This window comes from Archocentrus centrarchus, chromosome 14, assembly GCF_007364275.1.
Source record: "Archocentrus centrarchus isolate MPI-CPG fArcCen1 chromosome 14, fArcCen1, whole genome shotgun sequence".
NCBI classification, from domain to species: Eukaryota; Metazoa; Chordata; class Actinopteri; order Cichliformes; family Cichlidae; genus Archocentrus; species Archocentrus centrarchus.
The window spans coordinates 37895920-37911860 of NC_044359.1; the positions used below are offsets into that span (position 1 = coordinate 37895920).

General features: G+C 42.9%; 1 protein-coding gene across 1 annotated transcript in view; it reads left to right on the plus strand.

Moving 5' to 3' along the window:
• Positions 1 to 15941, plus strand: part of dlg2 (discs, large homolog 2 (Drosophila)) — a 208278-nt gene that overhangs the window by 162607 nt on the left and 29730 nt on the right. Inside the window, 2 exon segments of the mRNA XM_030747140.1 lie at positions 10349 to 10407; positions 10410 to 10504. Of these exon segments, the coding sequence (XP_030603000.1) occupies positions 10349 to 10407; positions 10410 to 10504 (154 nt within the window).

Consider the following 15941-nt stretch of genomic DNA (forward strand, 5'->3'; position numbering starts at 1 on the left):
AACAAACTTGGAGATGCTAAAGGAAAAACAAAAGGGGTAACGTGACTGTAATCTTACTAAATTATTTTGTTCTGTTTTTCTCTTTCTGTCATTTTGATCGGAATATATTTCATACCTGTCAAGTATTTTAGCCCTCTGTCCCGCCGTCCTCCCATATTATTACTTTCCCATAAACTTCCTGTATTTTAATATAATGATTTTTAAAAACCATTCTTGTGCCGCTCCAAACTGAATTCTCTCACTAGGTTAGTGCCGACAGCCGGAACAAACCCAGAAAAACAACTGGACCTCAGCTGGGCTCAGTGTTGCCAACGTAGCATCTTTTCAGACCCTGTAGTGACATTTTTTTTTTTCCAAAAAGTGACTAGCGACATTGAAATCCTCTGCTGTCGCCGTGTTCTGTGTACATAAAGCCTTCTTACTGCCTCCTTTCGTACACTTTGGCATCGCCCAGACCTCACTTTGTCTCCACCCTCCAACCCCCAGACCTCACCTAAACACTGAGCCTGCCCACCCGCTCCCCGGTCCTCGCTTCGGCCTTTATCAACCTTTGAGACAGGCGACAGCCAGTTTTCGTACACAAGTTGGCAACAGTGGCCAAGATAAAGAAGGAGGGTTGAACTTACCTAGCAGTCTCACCCCACATAAGTGTTTTCATTAAATTTGATATTCTAATATTAAACAATACAGGACAAAATTGATCTATGTAATGTGGGTCTAGGCAAAGCATTAAAGTTATTAAGTTATTTCCTAAAGTTCATTTGTGTTTCTAGCAATTATGCAAATTAGGTGATGACATCATGTAGCAACTTCTATTTTCAGCGGTGGAAAACTTCACGCATTTTTAAATACAAAACTTGACAGTATGATATTTGGCTGTTAGAGTGCTATGTGAAGAAAATGCACAGGAACTTTGCTGCTGGGGTTACTAAAGGTTTTCTGCTGACTTATGTACTTACAAATTTGTAATCAAATGATTACAAACAAATTTTTAATATTATTTTTAAGCAATTCTAATATATTATAAACTGAATAGTTAAACATTCAGATATATAATTAATTTAAGTATTACTGGTACTTTGGTAAATTGCACAAAAATTATTTTGACAAGAAATCAGTAAAAGCGCCTCATTGGCAGCTCATGCCAGCCCTAAGTTTCGTGCTTTGACCAGCAAGGCCATGTACTGTATATAGTATGCTTTCTTCGTCCTTTAGCCACATCTCAAGGTGCTTTATTTTTTCTTCCCATCTATCGTGTCTGTCACTCATATTGACTGTTGTTGTGCCAGTCCATTCTACCCCACATCTACCTTTGTACACTAACCTCTCTGCTCTTGTCTCTCACTTTACTATAGGCCTCCTGAGCCAGTTTACAGCACTGTGAACAAACTATGTGACAAAGCGCCCTCTCCCCGACACTATTCCCCAGTGGAGTGTGACAAAAGCGTCCTCCACTCTGCCCCCCTCCCTAACTATCACTTAAGCCTGTTTCCCAACTTGGATATCACCAGGTACTTTCCACCACCGTCCTCACAACCTCTCTCCACTCCACCACAGTATTCCATCTAACCATATGAATGGCATGCCATGTTATTATATAATTACCTTATTTGTTGTAATGCATTCACTTCTTTACTCCTCTGGGAACCTCGTCTTGATGTTGTTTTTCTCAAGTTATAAGGTTAAGTTACTCCAGTTATTGTTAAACCAAAGTTTTAAGTGGTTCTTACCTCACCCACAGGTGCAGTGCCTTGCGAAAGTATTCGGCCCCCTTGAACTTTTCAACCTTTTGCCACATTTACGGCTTCAAACATAAAGATATAAAATTTTAATTTTTTGTGAAGAATCAACAACAAGTGGGACACAATCGTGAAGTGGAATGAAATTTATTGGATGTGTCAAACTTTTTTAACAAATAAAAAACTGAAACGTGGGGCGTGCAATATTATTCGGCCCCCTTACTTTCAGTGCAGCAAACTCACTCCAGAAGTTCAGTGAAGATCTCTGAATGATCCAATGTTGTCCCAAATGACTGATGATGATAAATAGAATCCACCTGTGTGTAATCAAGTCTCCGTATAAATGCACCTGCTCTGTGAGAGTCTCAGGGTTCTGTTCAAAGCGCAGAGAGCATCATGAAGACCAACGAACACACCAGGCAGGTCCGAGATACTGTTGTGGAGAAGTTCAAAGCCGGATTTGGATACAAAAAGATTTCCCAAGCTTTAAACATCTCAAGGAGCACTGTGCAAGCAATCATATTGAAATGGAAGGAGTATCAGACCACTGCAAATCTACCAAGACCCGGCCATCCCTCTAAACTTTCATCTCAAACAAGGAGAAGACTGATCAGAGATGCAGCCAAGAGGCCCATGATCACTCTGGATGAACTGCAGAGATCTACAGCTGAGGTGGGAGAGTCTGTCCATAGGACAACAATCAGTCGTGCACTGCACAAATCTGGCCTTTATGGAAGAGTGGCAAGAAGAAAGCCATTTCTCAAAGATATCCATAAAAAGTCTCATTTAAAGTTTGCCACAAGCCACCTGGGAGACACACCAAACATGTGGAAGAAGGTGCTCTGGTCAGATGAAACCAAAATCCAACTGTTTGGCCACAATGCAAAACGATATGTTTGGCGTAAAAGCAAACACAGCTCATCACCCTGAACACACCGTCCCCACTGTCAAACATGGTGGTGGCAGCATCATGGTTTGGGCCTGCTTTTCGTCAGCAGGGACAGGGAAGATGGTCAAAATTGATGGGAAGATGGATGGGGCCAAATACAGGACCATTCTGGAAGAAAACCTGTTGGAGTCTGCAAGAGACCTGAGACTGGGACGGAGATTTATCTTCCAACAAGACAATGATCCAAAACATAAAGCCAAATCTACAATGGAACGGTTCACAAATAAACGTATCCAGGTGTTGGAACGGCCAAGTCAAAGTCCAGACCTAAATCGAGAATCTGTGGAAAGAGCTGAAGACTGCTGTTCACAACGCTCTCCATCCAACCTCACTGAGCTCGAGCTGTTTTGTAAGGAAGAATGGGCAAGAATTTCAGTCTCTCGATGTGCAAAACTGATAGAGACATACCCCAAGAGACTTGCAGCTGTAATTGCAGCAAAAGGTGGTGCTACAAAGTATTAACGCAAGGGGGCCGAATAATATTGCACGCCCCACTTTTCAGTTTTTTATTTGTTAAAAAAGTTTGACACATCCAATAAATTTCATTCCACTTCACGATTGTGTCCCACTTGTTGTTGATTCTTCACAAAATTTAAAATTTTATATCTTTATGTTTGAAGCCTGAAATGTGGCAAAAGGTTGAAAAGTTCAAGGGGGCCGAATACTTTCACAAGGCACTGTAGGTGGAGGGAGGTTATGTTTTTGTTCTGTCCGTCTGTCTGTCTGATAACTCGGAAAATTATGAACAGATTTTGATGCAAATTTCTGGAGTTGTTGGGGGTGGTAAAAGGAACAGTTGATTACATTTTGATGGTGATCCAAATCATGATCTGGATCCAGGATTTTGTAAAAGGATTCTTTACCAGGTGAGGTATGCGCTCTACTGAGCACCCTTCTAGTTTGTTTGTTCGTCTGTCTGTGTGTTAACAATATAACTCAAAAAGTTTGGAACCAAATTTGATGAAACTTTGTGGAAATCATGAAGCAACATGACGGCTCTGTGTACACAAAAGATTTCACTAGTCACCACCTGCTAACATATGCTATGCATGCCCCACAGTTTGAGAAACAATGGGTTAATTGGAGATACAAAATTTCCCATAGGTGTGAATGTGAGTGTCGTATGGTTGTCTGTCTCTCTGTGTTAGCCCCGCAACAGGCTGGGTACCTGTCCAGGTGTACCCTGCCTCTCGCCCTGCGACAGCTGAGATAAGCGGTAGAAAATGGATGGATATATCCCTTTGTCTGTTCATGTGGATCTCATTTTTTAAATAAAAATATAAAATCATATTTTACAGTTTTTAAAAGCCAATAAAATAAATTTATAGTCTTTGTGATCTAGTATTGTAGTGTCTTTCTAGTTTTATACTTTGATTTCAAATTTCCAAGGATAACACCTAGACTAGATATCCAGACCTAGATATCCAGTCCCACTTAGACTATTTTTGTGCTTACAAAAATAGTCTAGGTGGGACTGGATAGGCCACTGTGTCACTACTAGTGCACTATAATGGTGTTGCTGCTGGTAGCTTCTTTCAGTATATTCACACTTCAAATTAGGAAGTGTGTCATCAGTGACAATAGCTCATTGGAAAAGATGGATGGAAAATGCCCTTCATTTACTTACACTTAAAAATGCTGCTGCTGCAGTGGGGTTGGCAGTATCTCTCTAGATTTTGTCCAGATTTTGTGATACCTCTGTTTGGACTAAAGGTACAGAAATACCATCTTCTTGAGTGGGAAACAAAGCCCACTTCAATGAGAAACAGTCCAGTAGCTCATGGATTCTTGGTGCAAACAAAGTGGAGATCAGCCTCTAGATCCTCTCACTGTCAGAGCATTTGTTTGTGAGATAAAAGACTCACTGAGGGCTTAGCAGCTGTATTTCCAGATCTGTGAGGTGAATTGGGGACCTCAAAAAGAGACTATGTTGGAAGGTGTACCTTGAAGATGGAAAACATGGATGATATGGTGTCATGAGCTTTAAGCAGTTTAGGGAGTGATATAAATATAGCTTTCTAGAAGCAGTCCACAATGGTGAGTATCACTGAGTTACTCTGTGAAGTTGAATGGCCAGAATGGATTTTTGCTGGCCCCAAACAGTACGAACAGAAATTAGAGCATGGGTGTCAGCATCCATGTAGGCTACAAGAAATGATGCTTCAGGGAGGTCAGGGTGCAGTTCATTCCTGGGTGGCAGGCCAATCGGCAGGCACATCCCCACTGGATAACCTTGGAATGGACAGAATTAGGCACCATTTAGGCATCTGGTCTGGGTCATTCAGGCACTGCCTTAATCTTTGCTGGACCTGCCCTCACCTGCTCTCTGCTCTCAATGAACCTAGAAATCTGACCAGTTTCAAATGAAATTCAAATTTCTTGGCCTTGCCAAACAATTTATTCTCAAGGAATCTCTGAAGGGCTTAACAGACGTGAATGCTATGTTCTTCTGTTGAGCAGGAGAAGATGAGTGTCATCCAGGCAAATGGACACAAAGCAACCGAGGAAGTCCTGTAATATGTCCTTTGCCTAGAAGACTGCAGGGCATTGGTCAGGGGAAAAGGCATTAAAAGATACTTGAAGTGTCCTGATAGTGTCTTAAGTGCAGTCTTCTACTCATCTTCCTCCTGTATTCTGACCTGAAAGGTTATGGCTCCTTGAAGTGGCTCGAAGGCTGAGTTTAATCAGAAGGCAGGGATAATGTGTCTAGATAGTTATGTTGTTAAAGCCTGTATATATGGGTGAAGACACTTCTTGGCCAGATAACTAGTGGACAGAAAGGCTCTGGGTATTAGGTAAGTAGTGCAGTCAGAGGGCCAACAGGTAGCCAGTGATAGAGCTACATCTTTGCTGAGCACCTCTCCCAAGTCGTGATAAACTGTGGGAACTCCAGAGATGAGGAGTGTTGGGAGCAGGAAGAATTGAGATGCCTTATGCTGGTGGAAAAGCAGAGTGGCAGAATGAATTCCAACTTATTTTTCCATCAGACCATTCAATAAGAGGATTATGTTTCCTTAGCCACAGATACCCCAGATCTGAAGGTTTATGAGGAAAAGACCTCCAGTATATTTACCGTATACCGGCTTATGCAGCCGGGACTGAGGGTGCACAAAGGTTTCGCTCCTCCACAATATTATTTAAACAGGTCTACTTATGCAAAGTAAACAATCGTAAACCCGATATTCATGTAGGTCATAAAGGAGCACTTATTAAGTGACATTAAAATTGTAACTTTTAAACCAACACCAATGTGGTTACATCATTTAGATGGACCACACCAACTTTCTGCAGAGTCAAGCATGTGACCTTGCAGCTGCATCCAAGCCTTCCATCACCAAGCTCAATGTAAAGTGTTGATGCAGTGGTGTAAAGTGTTGATGCAGTGGTGTAAAGCACGCCGCCACTGGACTCTAGAGCAGTGGAGACGTGTTCTCTGGAGGGATGAATCACACTTCTCCATCTGCCAATCTGAGGGAGGAGTCTGGGTTTGGTGGTTGCCAGGGGAACGGTACCTGTCTGACTGCATTGTGTAAATTTTGGTGGAGGGGGGTTATGGTGTGGGGGTGTTTTTCAGGAGTTGGGCTCGGCCCCTTAGTTCCAGTGAAAGGAACTCTTAATGCTTCAGCAGACCAAGACATTTGGGACAATTTGATGTTCCCAACTTTGTGGGAACAGTTTGGGGATGGCCCCTTCCTGTTCCAACATGACTGCACACCAGTGCACAAAGCAGCTCCATAAAGACATGGATGAGCCAGTTTGGTGTGGAAGAACTTGACTGGCCTGCACAGAGTCCTGACCTCAGCCTGATGGAACACCTTTGGGATGGATTAGAGCAGAGACTGTGAGCCAGGCCTTCTCTCCAACATCAGTGTCTGACCTCACAAATTCAAAGATTCAAGGATTCTTTATTGTCATTCGCATCACATTTACATGCAGTGGAACAAAATTCTGTCCTTGGGTCCCAGTGTTGCCCATGTAATAGTTATGACAGTTTCAGTGATTTAAAGAAGAATAAATATAAATATAAGTAACAATAATATAAAGAAAATATACGCATATACATGTATCCATACCTTTATGTCTACACAAACACACACTCACACACAAATATCTAATACAAATACACCTGTGTGTACCTTCCAAGGTAATACTTTGGCAGTGTATTTTAAACAGGAAAGTCTTTTACTAACGAACTTAATCTTGATACCAGTTCAGTTGGTAATTTTCAGCCTATTTCAAAATTGCCATTTGCCATTTGCCATCTGCCAATGAGGCACATTCCAATGGCATCCACGTGCACACCCCAGCAGGAGGATGAGAGGTGCTCATCCAGAGCCTCCATGGCCCCCAAGGTCAAAAGGCAGGAGCCCCAGAGAACTAGAGGCAGTGGTCATCCGACCCCACCAGAGGCCAGCCACCCCAGCGCAAGCCGAGAACGGTGCCCCAAGTGCTCAAGAATTGCCCCACATCTTAGTAGTCCCACCCACCCACGTCTGGGTAGCCCACCTACTCCCAAAGGTCCTATGTGTGTGGTGATGATGTGTCAACTGTAATGACTACAATGTAATTAAAAAGGAAGGGTGGGAGGCCATATGTCATGGCAAGCAAAGCCACATGAATGGCCCAACCCACCATAGCCTATGTGACACTTGTGACACCCCCCGAACCCACCAATGGCCTCGACAAGACAGACTGACCTGAGTTTGAGACAAACTGCCCCCAACCCGCGCAAACTACCCCCACAACTGAGAGACAGCTGGTCCCTCACTGAACTCCCCACCACCATTCAGTGAGGGAGCAGCTGCAGAGACTGGACATCCCGACATGAGTCCCACCCCACACACTGGTGCACCCAGGGAGCATGGACCACCCCCAGGGCAGAGAGGGACCCAACCAGGAGACAGACAGCCCCAGACGCCAGGTCCCCGGACCCCCGCAGAGGAGGCCGGCCAAACAGCCCAGGGCCAGCACCCACAAGCACCCATGCCCCCACACCCCATGACCACAAAGCAGCATCTACCAAAGCTCCCACCACCTGCAACCAGGGCAAACATACAGACACCACAAAATGGCAGCCATAGCCCTCCAGCCCCAAGAAGCCTTCAGACATCTGGATCTCTGGGTCCACCCCCAGCCATCTGCTAGGCACATATGAGACAAGACTAAGGCTGATCACCTCCACTGAGTGAGGGAATTGATCAGTGAGAACCAGATAGAATCAAATTGTTTTTTAGAAGAGGCAGACATTCTCACCAGACTTAAGTAATCTAGAAGTAAATTCCTATATTGAGCAACACAGATCATTTTTTGATTTCCAATTCATGAGGATAGTTTTCTTAGCGATAGATAAGGCAGTAAGAACTATGTGTGATTGTAAGTGGGGACTTTTAGTCATTTGGAAGGTGTTTAAAAATATCTGTGTCCAGATGTTTGATGGAAAGATCTCACTTCCATTTTGCAGTTTAGAGGGAGATTAAATCATCAGTTTTTAACAATAACTTATACATTTTGATAGCAATTGGTAGGTACATTGTTTTTAAATTATGTTACCCATGAAGGCATTGAGTTGATTGGGATTACGTCTTGCTTGTATGATGGACTTCAGTTGCTAATTAGGGGAGTAGAGACACATGGGAGAAACACACAGCTGAACTAAATTACAAGGATGAGGCAAGGAAGGCAGGAACAATAAAACGGTACAAAACACAAGACTGCAAAACCCCACATCAACTAAGAATCACAGAAAGATATTAAAGAGAATCACGGTCCAAATGCAAAATGCTGGGTCACAGACCCAGGACCATAAATGGCTCATGCAAACACTGAAGCTGTAACAACACAACAGCATCAAACCAGGCGCTGAATGAATGCTTGTTTTAGAGACTGGTTGTTAGATAGACACAAATTGAAACAATTCTGCCTACATTAATTACTTTAAGCTTGTTGAATGAATTACTCCTTCTGTTTATGCAAACTCCATTACCACAGACAGCATGTCCATTTATTCTGTCAGGCTGTGAAACTGCATGATCAGAGGATGTTTGTCACAGATCTTGAGGTGATAGTTGAAATAGATGTTTGGAATCACACCAGCAGATGGCAGTGTGCTTCTTACATTCATGATGCCATCCACCAGGATGGGAATGTAGGCACAAACGGTTTGCAAAGGGAAAAATGCTAAATAGAAACCAACTTTATGACAGAAATGACCACAAATTATTGCATCAGTGTCATCAGGAATGGAGGCGAACAGCTTGTGGCACTGCTGAGGTGTAATTTAAGTCCAAGTTGTTTTGACAAACTGTTTCTCTGAGTTCAGGTTGGGTGAATTGGCTGGTCAGTGTGGTGCAGTAATAACGTGATCAGCAAACCATTTGGTAGTAGTTTTGGAACTGTACAGGGGCTAAGTCCTACTGGAGAAGGAAATCAACATCTCCATAAAGTTTGTCATGATGGAAGTGTAAAGTGCTCTAAAATCTAGTGGTAGATGGCTGTGTTGACTTTGGACTTGATAAAACACAGTGGACCAAAACCAGTAGATGACATGGTACCTGAAATCATCACGGCCTGCAGAAGCTTCACACAGCAGACACTTTGGAGTCTGTGTCTCCCCACTGTTCCTCCAGAACTTTGATTTCCAAGTGAAATGTAAAATTTACTTCCATCTGAAAAGAAGACTTTGGACCACTGAGCTCCAGTCCAGTTCTTTTTCTCTGTAGCCCAGGCAAAACACTTCTGATGTTGTCTGTGGTTCAGGAGTGGATTGGTTTTTGAAATATGACTGTTTCCAGAAGACCTCTGTGCATGGTGGCTGTTGATGTGCTGACATCAGCCTGAGTCCACTCTTTGTGAAGTTCTTGAAGTGACTTTTCTTGACAATCCTCTCAAGGTCATGGTCACCCTGCTGCTTGTGCACCTTTTCCCACCACACTTTTCCCTTCCAGTTACCTTTTTTTTTGGATACAGCTTATTTATAGAGATTTGGGGTGGCTGTGGCTCAGGAGGTAGAGCGAGTCACACATTGATTGGAAGGTTGGTGGTTTGATACCTGGCTGCTCCAGTCTGCATGCCAAAGTATCGTTGGGCAAGATACTGAGCCCCAAGTTGCTCTCTGACGCGTTCATTGGAGTGTGAGTATTGGATAGAAAGCACTTAGAGCGCTTGTATGAGTATGTGCGTGAATGAGACGTGCTGTATAAATAGGAAAATGCAATGTAAGAACCACTTCATTCACAGTGCGAATAGCCAGTCTTTTTGGGGGCGACCTTCTGTGGTTTACCCTACCTGTGGAGGGTGATCGTCATTTTGCCAAGTGTCAATATTCAGTATTCATAATATTTACATTTTCTGAGATGCATTAGTATATTCTAGTGTCCGTATGTGTGTGAGAGAGCGACACAGAAAGAAAGCCTGTGTGCGTGCGTATGTGTAACGTGATGAGGTTCCTTTTTCGTCAGAACTGAATTGGGGACAAGTTATTCTAAGTAGAGCACCGTCCCCCTGTGGAGCTCTAGCAGTCTTTGAGCATCAGTGTCTGCACAAAGCTTTACTGGAGCAATTGTTCAACTGTTGTCCACCTTTCGGTCTTCTCACTTGAGCTGAAGATGCTGAGACCCACCGACTCCCCTGAGCTTATGTACTATTTAAACTGTCTGTACAGGGAACCTAGGAAGGTTGTGCTCCACAAGGGTTCCACGGGCCTGGGCTTCAACATCGTAGGTGTGAAGATGGTGAGGGCATCTTTGTCTCCTTCATCCTGGCAGGAGGGCCTGCTGACTTGAGCGGAGAGCTCAGGCGAGGTGACCAGATTTTATCAGTGAGTACACAAGATTAACCTCACCCAGATTTACACACAGTTATGTTGGAAAACGTTTTTAACTAACTGAAATTACTGATGTTTAAGCTTTGATGTGTCACCTGCAGTTTCATCCATTGTGAAAAACATTTTAATAACTCCATGTACAGGCTGCTTACAAACACATTCAAAGAAACACTGAAAGCTGTTTTTATCTGGTGCAGCCTGATTCTCTTTGCAGTGGTCTCCTTTGTGTTCCCAGCACAGTGATAGTGTGTAATAGTTCAACTGGCCTAGATTCATTTTCAGGGCAAACTTAAACGGATATTTTCTTCTGCTCTATTTCTCCAGTATTATAACAGAGATAGGTACTCTGTCTGTGGTAGTTAGTTTATCAAGTTTATTTTATCAGGACTATGTTAAAAATTGCAATTTGCAGCTATAAAGGTTAAATTAGTCTGTTGTTTATCTTTATTGCTGCATTTTATGACTACAAGCAAAAGAAAACCCTACTTTGATTTTAAAGGAAAACAGAATAGAATCATTTAAATCATTTATTAAATTAAAATAATACAAAGACATATTCATTAAATTCATTGCCAGCAACAGGTTTCAAAAAGAAGTTCAGGAAAGGAATACAAAAGACTAATAAAGTCGTGTAATACTAAGAAAACACGCAGCAGAACATCTCACAGCTAATTAGGTTATTTGGCAGCAGGACTGGAGGTAAAAATAGCTTCTCATAGAGACCAAGTCTTTTCGAAGTAAAGATAGGGAGGGCTCATCACTTTAACACTGTGTCTGCAAATTGTTTCAGAATTTGAAAATAATGTTTTTCAATCTAAATTTGCAAAAAATTCACAGATTTCATCAAATACATATGTACAAACAGCATGTGTTTCTGAACACCAGTCAGTAAACAGTAACTAGTTCATTTACAGATGAAAGTTAAAATGCTACCATAATAATAATAATAATACAGAGACAAAAGATCCAAAATGTTGCTGACTTCTTTGGGTCTTGTACTTTAACCATTCAGAATTTTGAATTTTTGTGGAAATAATGGATCATGTGTTTTCTGAGCTGAAGAGGACGGCGAACATCCAGTTGTACACGGCATGAGCAACTTGCACATCTGTGAAGCTGCTTTTCCTGTTGAACAGTGATTCAGGTTTTTTTAATGCTGCCACCCAGTGAGACAGTACAAAACCACATTCTGCTAAATCACATTCCAGTAGCATGGCTCCTTATAAAACCAGAGTCCAGGCCCATCTGCTTATAGTGCAGACCTGTCACCAACTGAAAACCTTTCATGGATTATGATTAAACTTTGGACCAAAAGGGGCCTTGAAGCAGAAGCAGCTTCGCAGCTGAATTCAGTAAGAATGGGAACATTTTTCTCTTTTAAAACTACAACAATTAATGTTCCTGAATACTTCTAAAATCTTTTTTTAAAGAGATGGTTCATTTAACACAGTAAACATGCCAAACTTTTTAAACATCCAGAATCCACTTCAAAAATAGAAAAAATTAATTTGTTACATTAATGTAGTTAAATATGATTTATGACAAAATATGATGATATCTAAATCATTACATTCTCATTAATTTTCATACTTCATCCCAGATATTTTGGAAATGGCACATGCACGTGCCTTGTGTGACTTTCTCTGAAATACCTACGAATACAAGAGAACTGAAACAATTAATGATTTTTTTTTAATCAATACTTTTCTTGAATTCTGTAAAATTCTAAGTTTGTTAATGTTAATGGTAATGTTTGGCATTAAATTGAAATGAAAATATATTTTACTTGCAGGCTTAATTTCCATTGGAAACTCACAAAGAAGTGTATACAGCAGTGATTACAAAAATGTGGGCTGCGGCCCCTGATGGTCCGCTAAGGTACTGCAGTTGGGCCGCAGCAATAACAGAAATTCTATTTGAAATTACTCACAAGTATGTACTGTTACATATTTATATAAATGTATTTTATTTATATAAAAATTTGATTAAACTGCACAGGAGTTGGTTAGTTTGTGTATTGTTCATTACTCTGACTTAAATTTACTGCTCTTGTATTTTACGTTTGTGTCCTACTGGTGAGTGTGTCACATGGTGGCATTAGGACTTTACATATGACCGGGTAGTGTTTGCAATTTATAGCCAAGCCTGTGGCGTTTATGCCTTTTCAATAAAATTTTCAAGGAAATACATCAGTCTCTTGTATTTTGATTAGCGTGAAGATTTAAGATTGATTTAAGCCCCATGGGATTTTCTAGTTTTTAGTGGGCTGCAGCACTCTTGACTTTGAGAATGGATGAGCTGAGGAGTATAGAAGCTGTAACTATATGAGGAGGTTACAGCAGACTCCTCCTGAGTCAGCAGCAGCCAGTATGTGCCACAAAGGTATCCTTCTTTGCCTGGGATTTGAAGGATGCATGAGTGGGGTGGGGGGGTCCCATGCACCCCATAGCAGGATTCATAGCGCAGTGATGGAGGAGAATTTTTTTCCAAAACATGACCGACAGCCCGAGCTAAGCAGCAGAGGAAAAACTTTTAAAAGTAAGTACTGAGTTTTATCTCACAAAGAACATAATTCATTACATTTGGCTACATGTGACATTAGGGATGTTAGTCAGCTCAGGTTCTACTTGTAGGTTCAGAAGTTGACGTTAATCTTACAGACTGCAACAATTAATAACAACCTTCCAACAGTTAATACCAGTAATAGATCCACAACCAGAACAAGGTGAAAAATGTAGGCAGCTTGTGAATGCTGCCTGGTTTCATTCAGTTCAAAATCACTTTTAAAGTCAAAATTCAGGACAAATTCAGCAGTGTGTGAGGAAGAGGAGCCAGCCAGCACCAGCTGAGAGATGGACAGCAGAACAGGAGAATAGACAGGCTGTTATCTCTTTGTGAACACTGTGAATGTTGCTGCCACTATTTCTTTGTCTTCGGTTATATAAAACATGGCATATTTTGAATTAATATCACTGCTACATGTATGTGTTTCTTCCATATTACTGCTGCAAATGTTTATATGCTTTATATATTTTGAGGCAAGTTCATCTACAGCATTACATCATATTTTATAAGGATGTTATGCCTTTGTATCATCTGTCCTGTAAGACCCATCCATCCATTTTCTTCTGCTTATCTGGGACCGGGTCGTGGGGCAGCAGCCTAAGGAGAGAAGCCCAGACCTCCCTCTCCCCAGCACCTCCTCCAGCTCATCCAGGGGGACCTCAGGTGTTCCCAGGCCAACCGAGAGATATAATCTCTCCAGTGTGTCCTGGGTAGGTGTCCTCCCGGCAGGACATGCCCGGATCACCTCACCCAAGAGGCACCCAGGAGGCATCCTAGTCAGATGCCCGAACCACCTCAAGTGGCTCCTTTCGATATGGAGGAGCAGCAGCTCTACTTTGAGCCCCTCCCGAATGGCTGCACTCCTCACCCTATCTCTAAGGGAGAGGCCAGCCACCTTCAGACGAAGCTCATTTCTGCCGCTTGATCTTTTTCTTTTTCTTTTTTCACTACCCCAAAGCTCATGACCATAGGTGCTGGTTAGGGTCGTAGATTGACCGGTAAATCAACAGCTTTGCTTTTATGCTCAGCTCCCTCTTCACCACGACAGACTGGTGCAGCATCCGCATCACTGCAGACGCAGCCCGATCCGTCTGTCGATCTCCTGTTTCCTTCTCCAGTCACTCATGAATAAGACCCCAAAATACTTGACCTCCTTCGCCTGAGGCAGCAACTCGTCCCTAAGCTGGAGTGGGCACTCTGCGCTTTTCTGGCTGAGGACTTAGAGGTGCTGATTCTCATGCCAGTCACTTCACACTTGGTTGCGAACCGTTCCGCTGCGAGCTGGAGGCCACCCCCTGATGAAGCCAAAAGGACCGCATCACACGCAAAGAGCAGAGATGAGACTCTGAGGCCACCAAGGAAGAAGCCTTCCACCACTTGGCTGCACCTAAAATTCTGTCCATAAAAATTATGAACAGAATCAGTGACAAAGGGCAGCCCTGGTGAACTCCAACACCCACAGGAAATGAGTCCGACTTATTGCCAGCTATACGGACCAAGCTCTCACTGTGGTTGTACAGGGACTGAAGGGCCTGCAACAACAGGCCACACACCCCATACTCCCGCAGAACCTCGCACGGGATACCCCGATGGACACGGTCGAATGCCTTCTCCAAGTCCACAAAACACATGTAGACTGGATGGGCAAATCCCCACGCACACTCGAGTATCCTCTAGAGGATGAAGAGCTGGTCCAGTGTTCCACAATCAGGACAAAGATCGCATTATTCCTCTTGAATCTGAGGTTCAACTAATGGACTGACCCTCCTTTCCAGCACCCTGCCATAGACCTTACTGGGGAGGCTGAGGAGTGTGATCCCCCGATAGTTGGAGCACACCCTTCGGTCTTCCTTCTTAAAGATGGGGACCACCACCTCGGTCTGCCAATCTAGTGACCCCGCCCCAGATCTCCACACGATGCTGCTGAGACGTGTCAACCAAGACAGCCCTACAACATCCAGAGTCTTCAGGAACTCAGGGTGAATCTCATCCACTCCACACTCTGCCACCAAGGAGTTGTTTAACTACCTCAGTGACCTCACCCCCAGTGATGGGCAAGCCACCCAGGTCATCCCCAGACTGCTTACTGTACAGAAAACATCAGTGGGATAAAGAAGGTTCTCAAAGTATTCCTTCCACCTGACTATAGCCTCAGTTGAAGTCAGCAGTGCCCTACCTGCACTATAGACCATGTCAGTAGAGTACCACTTTACCCTTCCGAGTTACCTACTTTGAGGCTGTCCGAAAGTCTTTTTCCATAGCCTCACCAAACTCCTCCCACACCCAAGGTTTTGCTTCAGCCACCACCTGAGTTGCATTCCACTTGGCCTGCCAGTACCTGTCAACTGCTTCCAGAGTCCCACAGTCTAACTTAGCCCGATAGGACTCCTTTTTCAGATTGATAGCTCCCTTCATCACTGTTGACCACCATCTGGTTTGGGGATTACCACCATGATGGGCACTAAGGCATTCCCAGCGCACCCTCACAACACGTTTGGGTGTGCCAGGTCTGTCCAGCATCCTCCCCCACCACCTGAGCCAACTCACCACCAGGTGGTGATCAGTTGACAGCTCAGCTCCTATCTCCTCCTTCTCTCTCTGATAGCTTTTGTTTTATTTTGTTTTTTCAGCCTAATGATCATCTTCACATACTCTGCTACCTCTTTGGATCTTATATTTAAAATCACAATAAAAAAATGATTAAATAGAAATTCAACACTTTGAATCAACTTCATTTGTCATGAAATAACAATGGAAAACACTTCACCACGAATGAGCCTCTAATCACTAAACAGTTGATGCAATAAAAAAATTAGGCAAAATCTCTTGAAATATAACTGAAAGGCTGTACTTCACATATTGTTTG